Source organism: Elgaria multicarinata, chromosome 1, assembly GCF_023053635.1.
Source record: "Elgaria multicarinata webbii isolate HBS135686 ecotype San Diego chromosome 1, rElgMul1.1.pri, whole genome shotgun sequence".
NCBI lineage: Eukaryota > Metazoa > Chordata > Lepidosauria > Squamata > Anguidae > Elgaria > Elgaria multicarinata.
In genome coordinates, this window is record NC_086171.1 from 180,466,421 (window position 1) to 180,488,335 (window position 21,915).

The 21,915-nt window shown below is 40.1% G+C and overlaps 1 protein-coding gene across 6 annotated transcripts in view; it reads left to right on the forward strand.

Annotated features, from left to right (window-relative positions):
• RALGAPB (Ral GTPase activating protein non-catalytic subunit beta) overlaps positions 1-21,915 on the forward strand; it is a 74,123-nt gene that overhangs the window by 47,583 nt on the left and 4,625 nt on the right. For 4 of the 6 annotated variants that reach the window (XM_063144799.1, XM_063144815.1, XM_063144832.1 and 1 more), the window contains 15 exons: positions 2,644-2,777; positions 3,288-3,470; positions 4,861-5,012; positions 5,446-5,633; positions 8,692-8,798; positions 11,071-11,223; positions 12,621-12,830; positions 13,625-13,783; positions 15,401-15,566; positions 16,127-16,249; positions 17,130-17,266; positions 17,849-17,957; positions 18,162-18,240; positions 19,490-19,638; positions 20,682-21,900. In XM_063144799.1, coding sequence (XP_063000869.1) covers positions 2,644-2,777; positions 3,288-3,470; positions 4,861-5,012; positions 5,446-5,633; positions 8,692-8,798; positions 11,071-11,223; positions 12,621-12,830; positions 13,625-13,783; positions 15,401-15,566; positions 16,127-16,249; positions 17,130-17,266; positions 17,849-17,957; positions 18,162-18,240; positions 19,490-19,638; positions 20,682-20,875 — 2,243 coding nt within the window. In that variant the 3' untranslated portion in view covers positions 20,876-21,900. The remainder of the gene's footprint in view (positions 1-2,643; positions 2,778-3,287; positions 3,471-4,860; positions 5,013-5,445; positions 5,634-8,691; positions 8,799-11,070; positions 11,224-12,620; positions 12,831-13,624; positions 13,784-15,400; positions 15,567-16,126; positions 16,250-17,129; positions 17,267-17,848; positions 17,958-18,161; positions 18,241-19,489; positions 19,639-20,681; positions 21,901-21,915) is intronic. The other 2 variants (XM_063144807.1, XM_063144823.1) reach the window with 1 other exon arrangement.

Below are 21,915 nucleotides of genomic sequence, written 5' to 3' on the forward strand. Positions count from 1 at the left end.
TTCAGGCAGTTTCCCACATCATGTTTTTGTGGCAGCAATGCAATATGTGAGATGTTAACACTTTAAAGTAAAATTTACGACAATTTTTGAGTGTTGGAGAACTTTAACTTTTTTCTTTATGTATACATTGTTTCCTCACTTTGCTTGAGGCAACTGTTCATGTTGCTCAAGAATGCATGCCGTAATATGATACGTAAACTTCATAAAATATCAAGCCTTTAAGCAAACCATAAAAACCTTCTGAAAACAGCAATAAAAAAGCAATAACTACCATAAAAACATATTGATAAGACAGGATACTCAAAGTACTTGGAAGGCTTTCTGAACAAATCTTACATTTCCAACCTCCCCCCACCCCTGCACTACCAATGAAGGTATATTTACATACCTCAGCAGGGAACTCCTTCGATAGGCTTGAGGCAACCAGGTCAATTTAATTCCCAAGCTAACTGTAGCTTTAACCAGTATTACTTAATATCTGATTTGTGGGTGGATTCATGTTTTGTACTCAAGTGGAGTTTGCTGAGTTTACTCCCTATCCCAAACCTTCTACTCGGCACCCCACCTATTTTGGTTAACAGCAAAGCATTGATCCCTATAAAAATCTTGCTATGTAGCCATGATTTTATCCTTTATTGGGTACCAGGAATACCTTATTAAAATTCTCTTAAGAACAGAAATTCAGTGTATTATCAAGGTTCATGTAAACATGAACCAAACTGCTTATGTGGGTAGGAGGAGAGGGGAAGACCCGTAAGTAATGTTGAATTTATTTATAACGGAAATTGATTTTCGTGACATTTAAAAGTAAAAGGAAGAAAATGACAAAAAGCATAAAAAAGACAATTACAAAATTTTTCAGGAAAATGCTTTTCTGTTCTGCTTGGCCAAGTTATTAGGCTAATAGGGAACCCCAAAAACATACAGTTTCTAAGATTTCTTTTCTCGCCAAACATTTCAAAATGGAGTCTGTAATGTGTTTTCTGGGCCACTCCAGGCTCCTATATTTTGCCTTTAGCTTTGGGGAAAGAAGTATAAAGTTACTGTCTGTCTGTCAACAGATCCTTTAGATCTGTTTGAATCTCCTGTCTCAATTCTATGGCTTTCGAAACATATCCAGTCAGCAGCAGTACTCTTTAGTCAATCATAGAAGGCCACACAAATACGGCTTTCAAAACTCATTTAGATGGAGGAGACATGATTATCTGATAAGTTTATTCTTCTAATATGATAATAGATTTTTTTGAAACAATTCCTATTTAATTCCAAATATGCTCCATAGAAAAGTCAAATGTCTTCAATTTCATTTTTCGTTATATTAAAACCTAAGCTTAGTTCTCTGAATGTCTGTAAATGATCTTTTCAAAATATCGAAGGTAACTCTTAGAAATGATATATTTAAAAATAAATTGTAGGTTGGAAAAATTAATCCTATGTTCAAAGAGCTTGCCTAAAACCTGCTGGCCCCAATCCCACAGGAAGAAATGCTTGTGGATTTCGTGCCTTTACAGTTCGTTATTGAGTGCAGATTAATATAATACCACATATTTGAACAATTTAGTGAAAAGTGGTAAACAGTACTTCATTAAAACTATATTAAATACGTTTTCATTAGAGATTTGAGTTACCAGTCAAGGGCAGGGGCATTTCCTAGATTCTTTCTAGATTCTTATCAAGTATGATATCCCCCTCTACCACATTTTGAAGTCTCTCTTCCTAAATAGTGACGGTCTCACAGTTGTTTAACTGGCAAAATGTGCTGTATTAACGTAGGACAAACAATGTTTGGAGACAAGAGGTGTAGCTCATATGTGTGGAAGTAGTCAGCCTGAGGCATGGAAAACACTTGTGTTCCTAACCTTTGTGAGAACATAAATGTTGGTAACTAAACAGGTCCTTCTAATTAAAAAAAGGTTAACTAGGTAGGCTGTTTCTGTAAACTGGGGATTTTGAAGGGATTTTTGAAATATTCAACTTAATTGTCAGCTCTTAAAGATGGAAAGTTTTACAATTCTGATTGGAGAACACATCTCAGAATGCTGGAAAGATGACTGTTTTATTCCAAGAGAAGTTTGGAATGACTGTTTTACTTAGGGCCCACTTCAGGAGTTTTATTAAAACAGCCTGCAGAGATCTCTGGCAGTTGAATCTCATGAATTCAATAAAAAAAAATGTCTTCGTGTTATAGACTTAAGCACAGAATATTGCTAGTTACTAATAATACATGTTGGAATTTATTTATTCATTCATTTTTTAAAGTTTTTTTGTGTGCTTTACTCTCCAGCTTGAAAAAAGTTCCCCAAATGGTTAAAAAGATAGTCCCTGCCTTCAAGCTTTATAATCTAAAAGACATGACAAAAAGGTATTGGGACATCCAGCCATCTGAAATTAAGAAAACTTCCAAAGATTTCCCTAACAACTTATGCAAGAAACACTTAGATCAGTGCAAAGCTTTTTTAGTAAACAGTCAAAGTAGCCTGTATGAATTGTTGAACGTTTTGCATCTCAAACCAATGTGTACTTTGTTTTCTGTGTGTACTGTGGCTGCTTTAGCTTCTGCCTGATGGGCTGCTTTGCTGATTGTTACTAATGCTTAGTTGTTTTCCCTCCCTGTGGTGTGTGGTATTGGGGTTTATATCCTAGCTCTTCATACAGATACAGCGGCCGGACTCCTGATTCGCAGCATTCTTTTGGTAACACAGAGACTCAACGGACAGTGGAGGCAGGAAATGAGCATCTCACTAGCTGCATTAGAGCTTCTTTCTGGTTTGGCAAAGGTGAGCATCAGCATCTTCTGGAGTCTATCCTTCCCAGCCTGATAATACTGTGGAGAATTTTCCCTCTTCCTTAGCTGGATAACATCTGGCAGAGCTGGCAAAATATTTTGTTTTATGCAGCAAAGCGATCTCTCCCATGAAGTGTGTGATTGTCCTCCCCCTTTTTTTTTTTTGAAAAGGAAATTGCCATGGTTAAACAATCCAAATAGAATAGCAGGCTCACTGAAATAAAATAAGTGGGTAAAAGACAGCAGGCTTTCTCAAACCCAAATGGGTAAGTAGGCAGGTAGAAGAGCACTAAAACCCAGAATTGTTGTGTGTCTTGTACTATTCTGTAACATCATCTACGCTTTTATGCAATCATATAAAGCTTGTTTGTGCTTTAATAGGCTCTAGAGAGCCTTGATTTACATTTTTCATAGGTTTATTGTTGGAAACTGCAAAACTAACTTTGGAGTGACTTCCTAAAGAGGCTTCCTGCTGAACATCTGTTTGTGCTACTCATTTCAGGTGAAGGTTGGTGTTGATTCTTCTGAAAGGAAGAGAGCAGTTAGCTCTGTGTGCAGTTATATTGTGTACCAGTGTAGTCGCCCAGCCCCTCTCCATTCCAGAGATCTTCACTCCATGATCGTAGCAGCATTTCAGTGTCTCTGTGTCTGGCTCACTGAACATCCAGACATGCTTGAAGAAAAGGTGAGCTTCCATCACTGTTTTCAAGCTACTTGTAGGCAAACTAAAATTATTTCTCTGTAGAATATTTAAAATGTATTATCACAAGCTCTTTCATTAGATTTTTATGCCTTGCCATAAGATAACCTGTACAACAGGAATGTGTAAGACTCAGGTTTGAATACCATATTTCGCCATCTAGTAGTTGCCCAGGAGCATTTCCATAATGGTTCACTTTATAAACATCAATTTGAAAACAAACTATCAGTTTTATCTTGGACAATAAAATTGTGGAGTGGGGCTGATACAAATGGCTATTGCAGTTCTGGCAAGCTATCTATTCTTAAACATTTATAAATATGATGCTCACAGTATGTCTCTGTCTCTCTCACACACACTCTCACTCTCTCATTCACACACACACACACACACACACACACACACACACACACACACACAGAAGCCCCAGGCATTAAGGATTCCTACCCCACAAAAGCCAGCTCTCAAAACTCGTCACTGGCTGCTACTGTGGCATATTGCATCAGCTACTGGTGGATCAGCTCTTTTTTGGCCCTAAGAAGGGGGAGGAGCTTCCAAGTTCTAAAAGAGATTCATTAATGTTTAGGTATAGCAGGGGTGCTGTGGGCCACATGGGGGCACCCCAAAGGATCTGATATGGCTACAAGTCATTATGTTTGATATCCCTGCTATGCACTCTGAACTCTATTCCCACCTTCATGGAGGTTTAAGGCAAGACTGACTTGAGATGATGATGATGATGATGATGATGATGATGATGATAATAATAATAATAATAATATATTTCTTACCTGCCTCTCCCTCTGGATTGAGGTGGGGAACAACATCAAATATAAAAATACTATAAAATATATAAAACTGATTAAAAACATAAAACTAATACATTATTAAAATAACAGCCAGACATTTTAAAATTCGACTGGGTAGGCCTGCCAGAAGAGTCTTTATGGCTTTTTTAAATTCAGAAAGACTGTTAGAATTTGTCAGAATTTCTTATCCATCAGTCTTTTCTCTGAATTTTCAGACTGATGTTTTGTTCCTTGCACACATCTGAGTATCAGTTCGAAGTCAATAAACCAGAAATCTGAACCTTTAATAACAACACAAGGGCTCCATGCATATAAACTAATGGTGGGTAGCACCTTCTGCTTGATGCTGAAATTCACAGATGGTTCCAGGGGGGAAATGATCATGTATCATAGAAGCTGTGTACAGTGTCATGGGAGTGTAACTAGTAAAATATGCTCAGAAGCCAAATTCTTGCAGTGACTTTAGTCATTTCATTTTCTTTGATAAGCAGATGCTGGAGGACTTGTGTGCAGGGGGTACAGTGAATTGTCAAGCCTCTGAATGGTACAGATTTTCTCCCCTCTAGGACTGTTTAAAAGAAGTGTTGGAGATTGTGGAACTGGGCATCTCAGGAAGTAAATCCAGAAATAGCGAACAAGAGGTCAAGTACAAAGGAGATAAGGAGCCAAATCCTGCTTCCATGAGAGTGAAGGATGCAGCTGAAGCTACCCTCACATGGTACAGAAGATTATTGAGAACAATTCATTTGATTCACAGTGTATGATGTGCTATAATATATTTAAGTTTTAGGACAGTGATGTCCAAATTTTTTTTATCCTGGCAGGCCAAATCCTCCCCAGCCAAGCTACTCAGGGTGCTGGCTTGCTTAAGAAAATTTCTGTAGAGGAATTTATTATATTGATTAAATAAGTTTACTTTCTCTGTTTTAAGGATTTTCCATTTGAGCAGATTTTTTGGGGGGTTTCTGCACTTGTCTTTTGAATTGCACTTGTTAATTTATGTTACCTAGGATTATAGACTATGTGACTCCTTATGACTGCAGATAATTGGAAAAGATGCTATAGATCCAAGTTGTTCCTATCTCCAGCATTAGAAGATTAGATTTTTCTATGGCTGTGTATTTTGACTGAACCTTTCTCTTGGTTTACAGCATCATGCAAATACTTGGAGCTTTCCCTTCACCCAGTGGCCCTGCCTCTCCTTGCAGCTTAGTGAATGAGATCACCTTAATTAAATACTCCCGTCTGCCTTCCATAAACAAATACAGCTTCCGCTATTTTGTCCTGGACAACAGCGTCATCCTTGCAATGTTGGAGCAACCTTTAGGGAATGAGCAAAGTGAGTAAATCATTTTATGCCTTCCCAAGTAGGCATGTCACAGTCGGTTGACAGCACGGTTTGCTCCATTACCACGTGTCTTTTCCTGTTTCATTAAACTGACATCTTGCTTTACAGAATATTCTGCAGAACTGTGCAGTACTGTGCAACTCTGTCATAAGTATAAATATTCAGACAGCAGACCCAAGAATGCTTGCATAATGACCCATTTTGGACAAATGCTATCTCTGAATGTTCTGGATTGTTCCGAAGCGGGTAACCATAATTTTGTGGTTTGGAAAAAACAAAACTGTGGTCAGTTAGTGGCTTTCTGATTTATTTGCTCACTCTGTGAAGGGGTTGCATTTGTGAACAAAAGGTTTGTTTATAACTCAGCATATTAAACTCTGAGATGATCATCTGAATCCATCCAAGCACTGGATATGCAAAATTCTGTCTGCCATATTTTCTAGATATTTGTTCATTTTCAATGCCACACTTTCATCAGGCGTTTAAAAATCTCAGGGTTTTCTTTTTAGATTTAAACATCTTTTCTTAAAGCTTTTTCTGGTTAAAGATCTGTGAATAGTGAAATCTCTGGTTTTGCAGTCCTGTAGATCAATATCCAAATCTACTGTCATCCTTTAAAAAACCCCACACACAACTTAAAATATTTATACCCTGTCCTTTGATTTGCCCGGGACTACTACAATAAAAAGAACAAACTAAAAACAGTATAAACCAATACCAAACTAAGCAGCATCAGCCAGCACAGAAGCCAGAACCAACAAAAAACCAGAAATTAATAACCTACGCAATCCAGTGGATAATATACCATGAATTAATTAACCTATGCCTGAAACGAAAGAGATTTATCTTGCTATCTGAACACTAACAGGCAGAACAAAAGGAAGGAAGGAAAGGAAAGGAACCTCTCGTGCAAGCACTGAGTCATTACTGACTCTTGGAGGGACGCCAGCTTTCACTGACGTTTTCTTGGCAGGCCTTATAGCGGGGTGGTTTGCCGTTGCCTTCCCCGGCCATTATTACCTTTCCCCCAGCTAGCTGGGTACTCATTTTACCAACCTCGGAAGGATGGAAGGCTGAGTCGACCCGAGCCAGCTGCCTGAAACCAGCTTCTGCTGGGATCGAACTCAGGCCGTGGGAAGAGTTTCAGCTGCAGAAACTGCTGCTTTACCGCTCTGCGCCACACGAGGCTCTTTCAAGGAGCCCACCTTGAAATGGAGTTCCACAGTAAACATTTAAAAAAATGTTAATATGCAGCCAAAATCTAAATACATGCAGTTGGTGTACTAGTGAGAGATGGATTTGAAAAGGGAAATATTAAAGCTTTAAACTGGGACTAATTAGTCTTTACAGATACATTTTTTACCATTATTTTTTACACTTGATCTTAGCCAACTTAAATTATGTTAATAATGGACACTGGCAAACTACTTCTCTTTATTTTTTGCCCCTAAGTGAAACTCTCAGTTTGAATAAACATGCCACACTTTGTTCTACAATCAGAATAAATTATGCAACTGAGGCAGATTTATTAATATTTTGTATTAGTTGAGTTGCCTCAGAATGTTGATTTCCCCCCACAAGTTAGAATATCGTACAGAATGACCATCCTAGATGTACGGTACTTTTAAGAGGTGGGCTTCCAAAAGGCTTTTGATAAAGTCCCTCACCAAAGACTCCTGTGCAAACTTAGCGGTCATAGAACGAAGGTAGGGGTCCTTTTATGGATCAGTAAATGGTTAAAGAGCAGAAAGCAAAGAGTAGAAATAAATCCCCTCAATAGAGGGAAGTAAATAGTGTGATCCCACAAAGATCTGTATTGGGAACAATGCTTTTCTACTTCATAAATGATATGGAATTAGGAGTGAGCAGTAAAGTGGCCAAGTTTGCCAATGACATCAAATTATTTAAGGTGGTTAAAACTAAAAGGGATTGTGAGGAGCTCCAAAGTGATCTCTCCAAGCTGGGAGAATGAGCATAAAAATGGCAGATGTGGTTCAATGTAAGCAAGTGCAAAACATTGCATGTTGGGACAAAAACCCCCAACTTCAAGTATAACCTGATGGGATCTTAGCTGGTGTTTACCAACCAAGAAAGAGATCTTGCGGTTGTGGTGGACTGTTTGATGAAAATATCAACCCTGTGTGTGGCTGCTGTAAAGAAGGCAAACTCCATGTTAGGCATTATTAGAAAAGGAATTGAGAATAAAACTGCCAGTATCATACTGCCTTTATACAAATCTTTGGTGCAACCATACTCAGAGTGCTGTGTACAATTTTAGTCACCACACCTAAAAAAAGATACTGTAGAGCTGGAAAAAGTGCAGAAAAAGGCAACTAAAATGATAAAGGGGCTAGAGCATCTCCCCTATGATGGAAGGTTACAACAGCTGGGATTATTCAGCTTGGCAAAAGGAGACATGATAGAGGTGTACAAAATTATGCATGATGTGGAGACCTAGAACCCGGGGTCAACCTATGAAGCTGATTGGTAGGAGATTCAGGGCAGATAAAAGGAAGTACTTTACACAGTGCATAGTTAAACTATGGAATTCACTACCATGAGATGTGGTGATACCCACCAATTCGGATGGCTTTAAAAGCGGCTTGGATAAATTCCTGGAGGAGAAGGCTATCAGTGTTTGCTAGTCCTGATGGCTAAGTGCAACCTCCAGTATTAGCGGCAGTAAACTTGCATGCACTATTTGCTAGTGAATATGGGTTGGAGGGTCGTGTTACACCATGTCCTCCTTGTGGGTCTTGGTTGACAGCTGTTTGGCCAAAAAGGATTTCCTAGTCCCTGTTTGTAAAGGGGAAGTCCAGCAGTTCTGCCCTGCCCCACCCCTCACCCCACAACTACATGCTTGTCTTGATAGAAAGAGAAGAATTACGCTCTTATTTACTGTTGAGACTGGTTCATAGAGCTTGCAAAGTTGTTGGTAGTGGGATTGACTCCCCCCTTTATTTGTTTATACAGTATATGCACATTCATGTTTAATTTCTCACTTTTACTATATTAGGAGACCTTTCATGCAAATTTGTTTCTTCTTCAGATGACTTTTTTCCTTCAGTCACAATTCTGATCCGTGGGATGTCTGGAAGACACGCATGGGCCCAGCAGCTTTCCCTTTTGCCAAGAGGAGCCAAATCAAATCAAAAGGTCTTTATCGAAGCCCATAGTGAAAATAGTTTGCATTGTTACCAGTCCATCTCCAAACAGCTCTGATAGATGTCCAGAGAAGTGTTACAGTAGCCTTAACATAAAGAATTACTAGTTTTAGTGCCCCTTAATTTATTTCTGTTTCCAGTCGGATTTAGTGCAGCAGTGACTATTCCCCTCCCAATCCCTGCTAGTTTCCACAGCAGCGAAGAGATGGCACTTTCATTTATTGAGAAGACCTGAATTATATGAATAGGAATTATAGTTGTTTCCTGTATCTTCCTGGTGACGTATGCACATGCTGTGTACATTCATACACATAGAAAATTTGTGAGTTGCTCACAAATTCAAGTGTCTCATTTAATGGTTTATTTATTTATTAATTACATTTTTATACCGCCCAATAGCTGAAGCTCTCTGGGCGGTTCACAAACGTTAAAACCATAATAAAACAACCAACAGGTTAAAAACACAAATACAATACAACTTCATAACATCTAATAGTAGCAATCTACCCTTTGACTGGGTTCTCACAACATGCTAACCCATGATAGTTTATTTTTTGGAACAAACCCATGATGGGTTAGCGTGTTGTCTGTGTTTTTCCTCCCTCAGTGAGTTATTTCCTCCAAATAAGCCACCCTGAGAACCCATGGTCTGCAGTAAGTGTTATTTTACCTATGGTGGGCTAGTGTGTTGTCTGTTGCGCAGTGTGAGTGATGAAGATCACCTACAGAGCTGCTCTCACCATCTCTATTCTCACCATAATGGAAGCTGGGATACCTGCCTGGCTGGGTGGGAGGACTACAGGAGGAGGACCAGTGGTGTGTAGTTTGTTTGTTTGATCGATGGGAACACAGTAGCTTGTTTGTATAACCACGCAAGGCCGGCCCTGACATGAAGTAGTAGGAAGCTGGCGCAGCAGGTGGAAGAGTATGAGAAGAGCAGTGCTCTCCCCTTCCAAAGGGTCTCCCGCTGCTTCGTCCTGCTGGCCATTTGCATGACCAAAAGGCAGCCACTCACTCGCCAATGCATCCAACCTGCTTGTGCACCTCTCAATCCAGCAGCCCCATTCGCCTGGCTGCTGGCCAGCTGGCTTACTTTTCCTGGTGCAGACAAGTGTGTCCAACTTGCCAGTACGCTGCCTGTAAGGTCTTTCTGGAGCTGCTCGGCGCCTGCCTGAGGTCAGGCAATTGCAAGAAGGCCCAGAAGTTCTGGGATCTCTCTCAACACTTTGTTGGACACGCAGGTGCTACGCAGTTCCTGAAGGTGGAAAAAGCTTAAGGGCAGCGTGCTGGCAAGGCAGGCATTGTGTCCGCACCAGGAAAAATAAACTGTCTGGCGGTGGGCAGATCAGGGGTGAGGAGGAGGAGCCGTGTTGGGTCCCTGCTTCAGGTGGCAACCTGCCTTGGGCTGGGCCTGTAACCACCTACCCAACATAGCTTGCCACCCACCATGGATTAGCGTGATGTGTGAACCCAATCTTTTTGAGCCTAGGTGCAGTTGGAAATAGGCATTAAACTTACTCTATAGTAATTTTGTATTGTTTAGTTTCGGGTTGTGGTGTGCTAAATAATATCAAGCTGAGGCTGTCTAAAAAACCATTCCTCATCTTCAGATGCATGTGGGAGTACTAGTTGGCCTTATTGGAAAAGGCTCCATAATACATAGTAAAATATGTCAATGTTTGCTGTGCTATTGTTTGCTTTATTATGGAAGAGCTAAAAATACTGTTTTAAAACAAGAGTATGGACAAGCAATATAACTTCTAAAGAATCTTTAGAACCACTTTCATATCATTTACAAACAATACTTTTGCCTGTGTGAATTAACATCCATATCTTCAGGTATGCACAGATTTAATGTAAGAATAACTGTGTGTATACTTGTATAAATGCATATATCTTCAGGCATGGGTGTGACTTGCTAACATGTACTCTTGTTCCCAAAAGATGTTAAACACAGAACTCATTCTTGATCTGTATCTTTTCATGTTTGCCGGCTTGATCTCTGTCTTTTGATTTGGGATCCATTAGGGTCCAGGAGAGGCTACCAAAATCGAAACAGAATTTTTAATTTAGGATGAAATAAAACGTTAGTGAAGTTACTATAAATGATTGCAGTTGGTTTAGTAATAACTTAGAAGAATGACTCCGCTTAAACCCTCCCCCAGCCTCTTTTGGGTATGTTCTTTAACAATAAATTATTGCTGCTGAATTATCATGAAATGTTTGACAAATAAGTAATGAAGTTGTTCCCTTCCTTAAAACAGATGTTTGTCCCAGAACCTCGTCCTACACCTAAAAATGATGTTGGACTCAAATATAGTGTGAAACACCGGCCGTTTCCTGAGGAAGTGGACAAAATCCCTTTTGTGAAAGCAGATCTGAGCATTCCAGACTTACATGAAATAGTTACTGAGGAAGTAAGAGGTTTATAGTATTTTTATTTATTTCCTGTGTGTGTTGCTCAACAAAAGCTGCTGTACATTCCACTTGAGGAGTAGTGGCATTCTTTGCAGCAGCCTTTACTGCTTTGTCTGTATTCATGTTGACCTCCCCGACAAAAATGAAGCACGTGGTGCATCATGTCCGTTTCAGCAGCCCCATCTCTTGACATTCTCCCCATCTCTTGACATATAAGCTAAGTCAAGCATTGCTGAAGCAGATGTTGCTGCCAGTTTGGGATGGAATATCCTGTTGCTCTTAGACTCTACATAAGTAGAACTGAAACAGAGAAGTGATATGGGTGTGCAGGTGTGCACATATATGTCCCTTCCCTCCAACATTGCCATGCACCCAGCTGCCTTGTAAGAGCATACAGAGCTCCCGTGATTAGGAACCTTGCCTTATCATGGTTCAGAAATATGCACTAACAGGCCCCTTTGTAGATACTCACACTAAATATTCAAAGATCTAGAACAGCACCACTCAAAAAAAAAAAAAAAACCTTTTGGACCCACAGGTATATTTGGGAAGTTGAGAAACTGCTCTGGGCACCACCACAAAATGGCTTCCAGGGAGGTTGCAGCTAGTCACATAATGGCTACAAAGTGAACTAAAGAGGATGAGGGAAGAGAAATGGTGAGGCTGGAGGCTAGGAGGGGGAAATAGTGAGGCAAAAGAACCAAGGGGAGAGAAAGAGCAATGCTCAAGTCTGGGAGGAGGGAGAAACAGCAAGGTGGGGAGAAAAGTAGCCAGGCTAGAGCCTGGGTGGATGGGGGAAATTGCAAGGCAAAGGACTGGAGGAGAGTGAAAGATTGAGGCTAGAGGCATGAAAGGGAAAGAAGACTGCCCTAACGTTTTTCAAGGTTTGGTAGAGAGCTTTGTGGGCACCTTTGGAGTCCCTGTCGGTGCTGCATTGGGAGGCCCTGATCTAGAAGACAGCTGGACATGCAGGGGTGTTGGGAGGCAGGGCTTATGTATGCATCTGTTACTCTCCCCACTTTAGCTCTGTTCATGCACAGGTAAACTCCCCATAGTTTTATCCGTTACATATCCTGTGAAGGTGAAAAGTCAGTCAGCCTGTTGGTTCTGTTAACATTTGTTGCAGCTGTTCTTTGGTACCAGGCATTGATTTAGGAGTGTCACAGTGCAGGTGCTGAACAGCAGGTGCTTTCATCTCTTGTAACCTAGCAGATGATGAACAACACTGGTCAGGATTTTATTAGACAGAATGCTGGAACAAAATTTCAGCAGCTTTTCCTGACACTCAGCTCCAGTACTGTCTGGCTTATTAAAGGAGGTGCTACCACTCTTCATAGGCTGCTGTTGCACTCAGCAATTTTCGATGTCTGAAATGAGGGTGTTAAATATGTTTCAGCTGGAGGAGCGGCATGAGAAGCTGAGAAATGGTATGGATCAGCAAGTTCTTTATGAGAAGTCTATAGATCAGCAGATGGAAGATGACTGGAGGAAGAAGAATTTCCCTGATCCAGTCACGGACTGTAAGCCACCACCTCCTGCACAGGAGTTCCAAACCGCACGCCTCTTCCTATCTCATTTTGGATTTCTGTCACTGGAAGCACTGAAGGTGAATGGAGACTTCACTTGATAGTATATAGTTTGCTTCAAACACACCCACTATTAGTGTCAATGTGGCTATTATTTAAGATCTGTTCCAATAGCTTACACTCTACGTTGGGCAGAACTCATACAGTAAAGCAGAACAATAAAACAGTAACCAATTTATGTAAATCTTTTTGAGAAAGAGTTGACTGTTGTGGTGCTATTTGCCTATGTGGATGTAAGGCTGTGGCTGTGCATGTGATGAGGAATGAAAGGATCTCATACATCAGACTTTCAAATGAGGTCCTTGTTTCATTGTTCTATATTGTCTCTCTTACTTTAATTATGTTAGTAGAGTTGCTTTTTTATAGTTTATTTTTGCATATCACCCTCTAGATGGTAAGGAAGGCTACATGCATACGTTCTTTAATAATCTGCTAGGAAAAAATGCATTATTATTTTATCAGTAAATTTAAAAACAGCAACCTGTCATAATTGCCTTTTTTCCATCACAGTTTTTATTTATTTACCTAATCATTATATACATATTCCACCTTTCTTCCATCATGGAACTCAGGACAGTTCCTGGATAGTCTCACATATAGACCCAGATCTGCTTAGCTTCAGGAAGGTTGCCTTTATACTATGCTCTGGGACTGCTAGTGTTAGCTCTTCCCCCAGTCAAGCAAAATACTTGCATCTTATTTAATAAGCTTATTGCATAGTAACAAATTTAAGTAGCTCATTATAATTCATGGGTAACTACAAAAGGAGATTGTGTAGAAGTATAAAAACTATATTGCTTCTTTGTTTGGTTAGGAACCTGCTAACAGCAGACTACCTCCTCACCTGATTGCACTTGATTCTTCTCTACCTGGGTTTTTTGATGACATTGGTTACCTGGATTTGCTGCCATGTCGTCCTTTTGATACGGTTTTCATTTTCTATATGAAGGCAGGCCAAAAAACAAGCCAAGAAGTAAGTGGCATGCTAATTTGATTTCAGTTTGCTTTTACTTTAAACAGCAGTACTAATTGGTGAGAGAGTGTGGTACAGAATGCAGTAGAGAGAGATATTCTGGGACAACTATAAGAGTACAAGAATGTAGCTTCCACATAACTGGAAATGCATAATCTTTTTAAGCCATGAGAACTTGGTAGAGCTGTGTTGTGATGCGATGCTCTACACACACAGTTTTCTTGCTGTTTTGCTTGTAATGCCATGCCATAGTTTACATGCACTGACTGAAAGAAACTTGAGCAAAGCTTGAGGTTCACGTGCTCCTTTCTCACCCTTTTGTGCTGTCAGGAGGAGGACGTAGCAGATTTTAGTTACACTTTTACTGAATTCAAACTAGTGAAACTGGTTTTTAATGAACCCTAGTTTAATAAGTCAGTTTTTTAATCCATAGTTTGGCATTGGCTCATTTAGCAATTTACTAGAGTTTGTTTTAAACCAGGATACAAATTTGAAAGTCACGCTAATCCAGAATTCAGTAACAGTGAAAACAAACTCCTGAAGTTGTCCTCCTGGCTGCATGGGGAGACAAAAGGAGAGGGGGGAACGTGCAAGCCTGAGGCTTTGCTTGGCCTATCCCAGCTTGTACATGTAGCACTGGGCCATGATTTGGCGTTACATGCAAACCACCCAATGCCTAGGCCATCTGAAATGAAAAGTGTTGTTCATGTATGTAACGTCATCAACATACGTGCCACTTTACAGAGTTTCACAAACAGAGACCTCTCCCATCAAGGATCATTATAACTCCTTTATTATTTTCCCTTCAGGTCTTCACTGTAGAAGGATTACAATAATGTATCACTGTTAGCTGTCTGAAAAAGACTGTAAAAAGAATATGGCCATGCCAGAGTTGTGTATTCTCTTGTGTTTTAAAAGACACAGAAATCAAAATTCTATATGATAATAGCACATATTCTGTGCTAGGAATAGCTGGATTTTGCAGTTTGTATAAATTATGCACATTTGTATAAAACATTTATTGTGCATAATTATCCTATTTTTACTTAAGTTACTCTGGTTCTACTAGTCATAGAGAAGAGCAAAGGGTTATGTAGAATGCCTATGTCTCATACCCTAACAACTGGAAGTGGTGTTTGGAATTACTGTGGCTTCTTAAACTTCACTAGGTTCTGCTCACACTTGGTGATATCTTTACTACTATAAGGGGTGGTAACTTAATAAAAAGCTAAGTGTTTTTCAGAAAACATTGTCTCACTTCGGACAAAATGATCTTGGTTTGATAAACCATAGTTTATCAGACTGAGAACAAGCCTCCTCCCCTGAGGTTCCTAGGTTCAAGGAAGATATAATGCTTTCATTAAATCTGAACCAGCCATTCTGTGCTCTTTGTCTTAGAATACACATGAGCCTACTTTCCTGATTGATATGGACTACTTGTACAGTACAATCAGTTGTTATTTTACTTCTTGTGCTAAACAAGATGGTTTGATACTTCAGTACATCATTTGCAAACACCTTAAAAGCGGAGAAGATAATGCTTTAAAAAACAAAAACAAAAACCCATGCATAGCCTTTTGTTGTTTCTGCACTGCTGATCTTTTTTTCTTCTTCCAGATTTTGAAGAATGTAGAGTCTTCCAGAAATGTTCAGCCACATTTCCTAGAGTTCTTGCTTTCTCTTGGCTGGTCAGTTGATGTGGGAAAGCACCCCGGATGGACAGGGCATGTTTCAACTAGCTGGTCCATTAACAGCTTCTGTGATGAGGAGGTATCTGAACAAGGTGAGAGCCTTTTGTGGAGAGCTCCATCTGCTTTAATACTTTGTGTCATTAACGTCTCCTTGATCTTAATGTTCCAGAGAGGGATAACATCCTGAAGCAGATCCTTCTTGTGTCCAGCCAATTGAATGGTCCCCACAGAGGATCCTCACTGATCTGCTTTGGATTTGGAGGGAGGGAGTGACTGCACGTTCACGGTGTCAGAATCCCAATGTGATTTGGGAAGAAGGGGGCTCTGAGTCGCCCCATTGTTCTTAGAATGTTTCCTCATGCATGGCATTAGGAGGGAGATGGCCAGAGAGATCCTGCACTATTGACCTTCTTATGCCTGTGTTGAGATTAGCACCCCCACTCCACAGATCTTTGGACATAGAAGCAGCTAGTATGCACACAATTGTATCTCTGCTTCATCTTGGGTTTGGGGTGGATCAGACAGAAGCTAGATGACGTGTTCAAGCAGGAGGAATAACTAAAGAAATCCTTGAGAAACATGTCTTGATAAAGTGTATAACCAGACAGAACAACCTTTGCTCTGACTTCCCTTTTGTTGCTTTCATTCTCAGATGAAATCATCTCTTCAGAAGACATTGGGGCAAGTATCTTCAATGGGCAAAAGAAAGCACTATATTATGCAGATGCTCTTACAGAAATAGCTTTTGTTGTTCCGTCACCTGTGGAGTCCCTAAGTAAGTCTGCTGTGTGCGTGCGTCTGTTGGTTTTGTAGCTGATCCAAAGATATTTCAGCATTCATATTAGGACTGCATCATATATAGCAGTAGAAGTTGGTACACATGAAAAACGTTGTGTGCATCCCCCTATATATTGCAACTTGTGTGGTACAATGAGATTCCACCCTCCACGCCGCTTCAGAAATGTGTTGTAAGGAGCCACAAGTCTACACATTGCAAACAAGCATGTAGCCATCTCTTCTTGTTCAGTGGTTACCTGCTAGATCTTTAATATGTAACCATTTCTACTGTAAAATGTAACACAATTCAAAGTTCCTAGAGAAGTTCAGATTTCAAATACAAACACTTTGGCCATATTCTTCAGTTTACTATGGCCTGTAGGTTATGTGCATCTTCTCATTCAGGGAGGAGCCATAGCTCAGTGGTAGAGGACATGTTTGCTTGGGGAACGTAAAAGATTCAATCCCTGGCATTGCCATTTAAAGGTACCAGGGGACAGGAAAGACCACTGCATAAAACCCTAGAGAGCTTGAGTTGACAGTACTGGGCTAGATGGACTAATAGTTTGACCCTGGTATAAAGCAGCTTTTTATGTTCCTATCTTTGCATAACAAGTATACAAATACAATGGAATCATGTATGGCTGGTAGATGTATTGGGAGCGGACTTAGAAGGATCTTAATTACAGTAATGTACTTTGTTAGTGTTGATTAGCTCCTGATAGAGGAAATATGCTGGCTATAGGCAGAAGACTCCCCAGCAGCACTGTTAATGTGCATTGACATAATTGTGGGAAAGTGCTTTTGATCAATAAGCTGCCAACCATTACCTCGAAAATGTGATTGCAGCCCATGCACCTTTCCCTTTTGGCTTTCAGCGGATTCATTGGAAAGTAATGTCTCAGACCAAGAAAGTGACTCCAATATGGATCTCCTACCTGGGATACTAAAGCAACCAGCACTGACACTAGAACTCTTCCCCAATCATACAGACAATATCAGTTCTTCACAAAGGGTAAGCAAATTCTATGTTGTCCAATGAAAGGTTGTACTTTATATACCAAGTGGTCTTATATCAGGATAACCAAGTCCTGTAATTAAATAATATTGATTTCATGACAGACTAGTTGCAAAAATATTTAATTCAGAAATCACAATGATTTTGTAGGAGCGAGTTTCCTGTTACTCTGCAATAACTAAGGGCTTTTCTATGCAGTTTTTGGCATGAGAAATGCCCTCATTGGCACATGGTTCATATCTTTCCCCCAAGGTTGCATTTTTATTATATGGATATCTCATTTATAGAATTCTCGAAGTCCACTGCACCTGGGGAAATTCCCCTAAGCAAGTGTGCTTCCATTGCTATTGTGCATGAGAAACTAAAAGCAAAGAATTCTAAAATGATGGGAAATATTCAGGCTTGAGCTTTCTCCAAAGCAATGTTTAGTGGCTGGGAGTAAGAAGAAATTTCTTTCTAGAGAAGTGTTTATAATAGATGGTATGTACTGTAGGTTGTTACTTGCCCTGAACCATTTAGAATAGGACAGATGGAATGCACATCTGTAATTTTGATTATTTATTTTTCTATCTGCAACAGCTCAGTCCAACTTCCAGATCAAAGAAGTTGCCGCAGGGTCGAGCTATTCCTCCACTGGGACCTGAAACCAAGGTGTATGTGGTTTGGGTTGAACGTTATGATGATATAGGTGTGTGAATTTTAGTTTTTTATTGCAAAAAGTAGATGGGAGTAAGTGGGTTTGTATCAAATTCTAGTTACCTTTAGATTTAAATACTAGTCAGTTAATTTGACTTCGTTTCTAATTTTATGTGTTCCCTTGTCACTTTTCTTGGTACATGCAAAGGAAATGTACCTGAGTATTTAGCCTATTTTGAATATCCTTGTCTTGCAGAGAACTTCCCTCTCTCTGACTTGGTTTCAGAGACCAGCACTGGAGTAGAAACTACAACTAATAGCAGCACGTCGTTGAGGTATGAGTGAATTTCTCAACCTTTCCAGCTCTACTGTTTGCAAATAACTTCTACTGGCAGGTTCACAAGTTAGTTTTTGCTATTTCCCTCATTCTTGGAAAGTGTCTACTCACATGCAGCATGTGAACTAATGCTCATCAATCTTAGCCCCAGCTATTATAGGAGCTCTGTGTTGCTTGTTGCTGAAGCAGAGATTCATGGGTCAGGAATGTGTGGGTGGGTACACAGAAATTCCTCCACTTTCAAGTATTACAACTGTGTTTACCCATGGTGTGGGCCCAGGAAACGGTTGCTCTAGTGCTTGTGTACCCATGACCCCAAATACATGAGCCTAGTGATCCAGGGGATCTGAGAAATTGCAAGCCAGTTAGTTCAGTGTCTCTTCCAGGTAAATTAGTTGAAAATTGTATTAAAGATAAAATTAGCAAGCACATAGAAGGACAACCCATGCTAAAAAAAGGATCAATATGGCTTCCACAAATAATTTCTCTCTTTTAGAATTCTTTGAGAGTGCCAAGAGACATGTGAACAGGGGCAATCCAGTAGTCATTGTATACTTGGCCTTCCAAAAGGCTCCTGATGAAACTTAACAGTCCTGGACTAAGAGGAGAGGCCTTGTTACAGATCAGTAACTGCTTAAAGAGCAGAAAGCAGAGAATAGCAATTAATGGTAAATTCTCTCAAAGTGGTGTCCCACAGGGATCTTTGTAGTTGGACCAATTATTTTCAGTTTATTTATAAATGCTCTGGAATTAGGAATGAGCAGTGAGGTGGCCATATTTGCTGATGACACCAAATTATTTAGGGTGGTTAAAACAAAAAGTAATTCTGAAGAGTTACAAAGCGCTCTCTCCAAGCTGGGAGAGTGAGCACCAAAATGGCAAATGCGATTCAACGTAAACAAGTGTAAAGTGATGCACACTGAGGCAAAACAAATTATCCCAACCACATGTAGCTGATGAGATCAGAATTAACAGTCACTGACCAAGAAAGAGATCCATCTCCTGCTTCCCAATGATTTTTGTGTTCCTTGATTGTCAGCTTGTGCACCTTCTATATAGATGGTGACATAGTTGAGATATCGCCTAGTTTTTGAGCCTTATGTTTGCGCTTTGGAAAACAACATTCAGTGTGTAGCTGTCTTCTCATTTGTATCTTTTTAAATTTTGAAAAATGAAGTTTGTCAAAGCTTTTGCCATTATTTTATTTTTAAATGTTCACTTATATTGGTAACCTTTGTTTATTTAAGGTCCACTACTCCTGAAAAAGAAGTTCCAGTGATTTTCATCCATCCCTTAAACACTGGATTATTCAGGGTAAAAGTGCAAGGAGCTACTGGGAAATTCAACATGGTCATCCCACTGGTGGATGGGATGATAGTTAGCAGGAGAGCTTTAGGTAGGTTTTTTAAATTAACATTTTATTATTAACTTGCTAGTCTCTGACTGGGTTTAGATAACACGATAGTCACAGTGGATTAAATAGTCAACGCTTGGTTATTGTGTCGTCTGTCAGGACTTTTTCACACCACGATTGGTTATTCGGATGAAATAACCAATGCTGTGCAGAGTTGATTATTTGAACAAGTGTTGGTTATCGTGTCATCTGTCAGGCATCATTGACTGTTTTGTCACGCACGGTTATTTTTGGCGACTACAGAGTTGCCTGGCAAGAGCGACCAAGTGGCGGCCGCCACTCTAGTCTAGCCAGCAGAACTCTCAATGACTGATGGGATACCAGCAGGAGTACTGAGGGGGGAGAGAGGGGGGAGGATGTGTCAATCAAACACACCATTAACTAATAGTCAACTGAACACTGGCCTTAATCCACACAATGGCTAATTATAAACATGTCCTGTGGGGAGTACCCTGTGGAGTTGACTATTTATCCATCATTGACTATTGTGTTGTCCGAATGCGGCCTCTGTTAGGCTATGAATGCAATGTAATGAAGCTAAGGACCTTTCCCACACCTGCACCAGACTACATCTGAAGCTATAGATTATCTGTCTGGAAAGAGAAGTACCCCTTTTCTCTTTGTACAAAAGCATCTTCCTCAGGCAATTTTTACATTGAAGGAAGCAACCTTGGGTGGCTTTGTTTGGGACTCTCAGCAACTGTGGCCATGTCTAGAGAGACCACAGAGCGTAGTTGGATGAATTACAAGTGTGCTGGTGGTGTGCTCATATACCACCTTTGATTTCCTTTTTCCCAGCCTTGGGAAAGTAGTTTCCAAGGGGGCAGAAAAAAGATGGTCTTGGGGAGCCATCCCACTACCACAAAGGATACATGGATCCACATGGATACATTTCAAATCAACTTCTACAGCCAGATGTAAAGCTTCTAAAGTTTAGATGATTTTCTTTTGACTTCAAACAGTCTTTAAAATAAACTTCCTGGGAGGAGTAAACAGCATTAACTTTGTTCTTTTTTTCATTTAAGGTTTCTTAGTGAGACAGACAGTAATAAATATTTGTCGAAGAAAAAGGCTGGAAAGTGACTCGTACAATCCCCCTCATGTCCGTCGAAAACAGAAAATAGCTGACATAGTCAATAAATACAGGAACAAACAGCTGGAGCCAGAGTTTTATACCTCTCTTTTCCAGGAGGTTGGGCTCAAAAGCTGCAATCCTTAGACCAATATCCTCCCTGAACAATTAGATCAGAGCTTGGTGTCTACAGGAATGGAAACAAAAACCTTCCCCGTCTTGGAACTCCTGTGTAAAGAAACCACAACCTGAGCATGACTTCTGCTTCTACTGCAAGGAACCAATGAGGACTCGATATAGGCTCCCACCCTACAAACCCTTTTTGTACAGCTTCACACCACCAGCTGCTACAGAGGGACAAGCTTTCACCATAAATTATTATTTAGTAATAGACAAAGTGGATGTGTAGCAGAGAGAGGGTTAACTGCACTTCTCACCATTTTCCATGTTCACATAAAATGCCAGATATGGAGCATAGAACGAACTTCTGAAATTTTGTACTTGGTTTCACTAGCAGGTTAGGCTCAAGGGAAAGTTCTTCCAGAGACCATGACATTGCAATACCGTTTGTGTGTGCTTGTCTATTTAGCTTGCTTTCCTATTTACAAGCAGGCTTGGTTCCAGATTTTGTTTAGCCCAAAGTCAGAGATCTCCATTTCCTTTTATCTTCCTCCTCCAGATCCAAGGTGAATGTACCATGAACCCATTGCTCAAAGTTCATTTACTTTTGTAGGTTACTCTCCCCGTCTGCCTGCTGTTGGTCTATCCAGGGTAAAAGGGTTCAGCTATCGGGGGTGGGGGGGAACAAACAAAAAGCTATCTTCTTAGCATCAAGGATGCAGCATTTTGAATCACTTGCCAGCTTTGGGACATAGATGCATGTCTTGTGTAGCGACATCCCACCTTGTCCTATTTAGAGAAAGAAGTAAAATCCTCAACATGGGAATGGATGCAATGGGAATTTGCTACAAACAGATTTACTATGAGAGATTTCTGACACGCAAACATACTTTACAGAAGGGAACAGAAGCTTCCTTTCAAGTCCCACATTTTATCCTTGCTTTGCAAAGAAGCAGGCTCCTTTTTAAAAAGAATTATTGAAACTGAGTACACATCTTTGCAGACCATGGCTATGTACTGTTAGTAGAAGTGATGAACCATTTAAGTTAAATGTCATGTCATAAAAT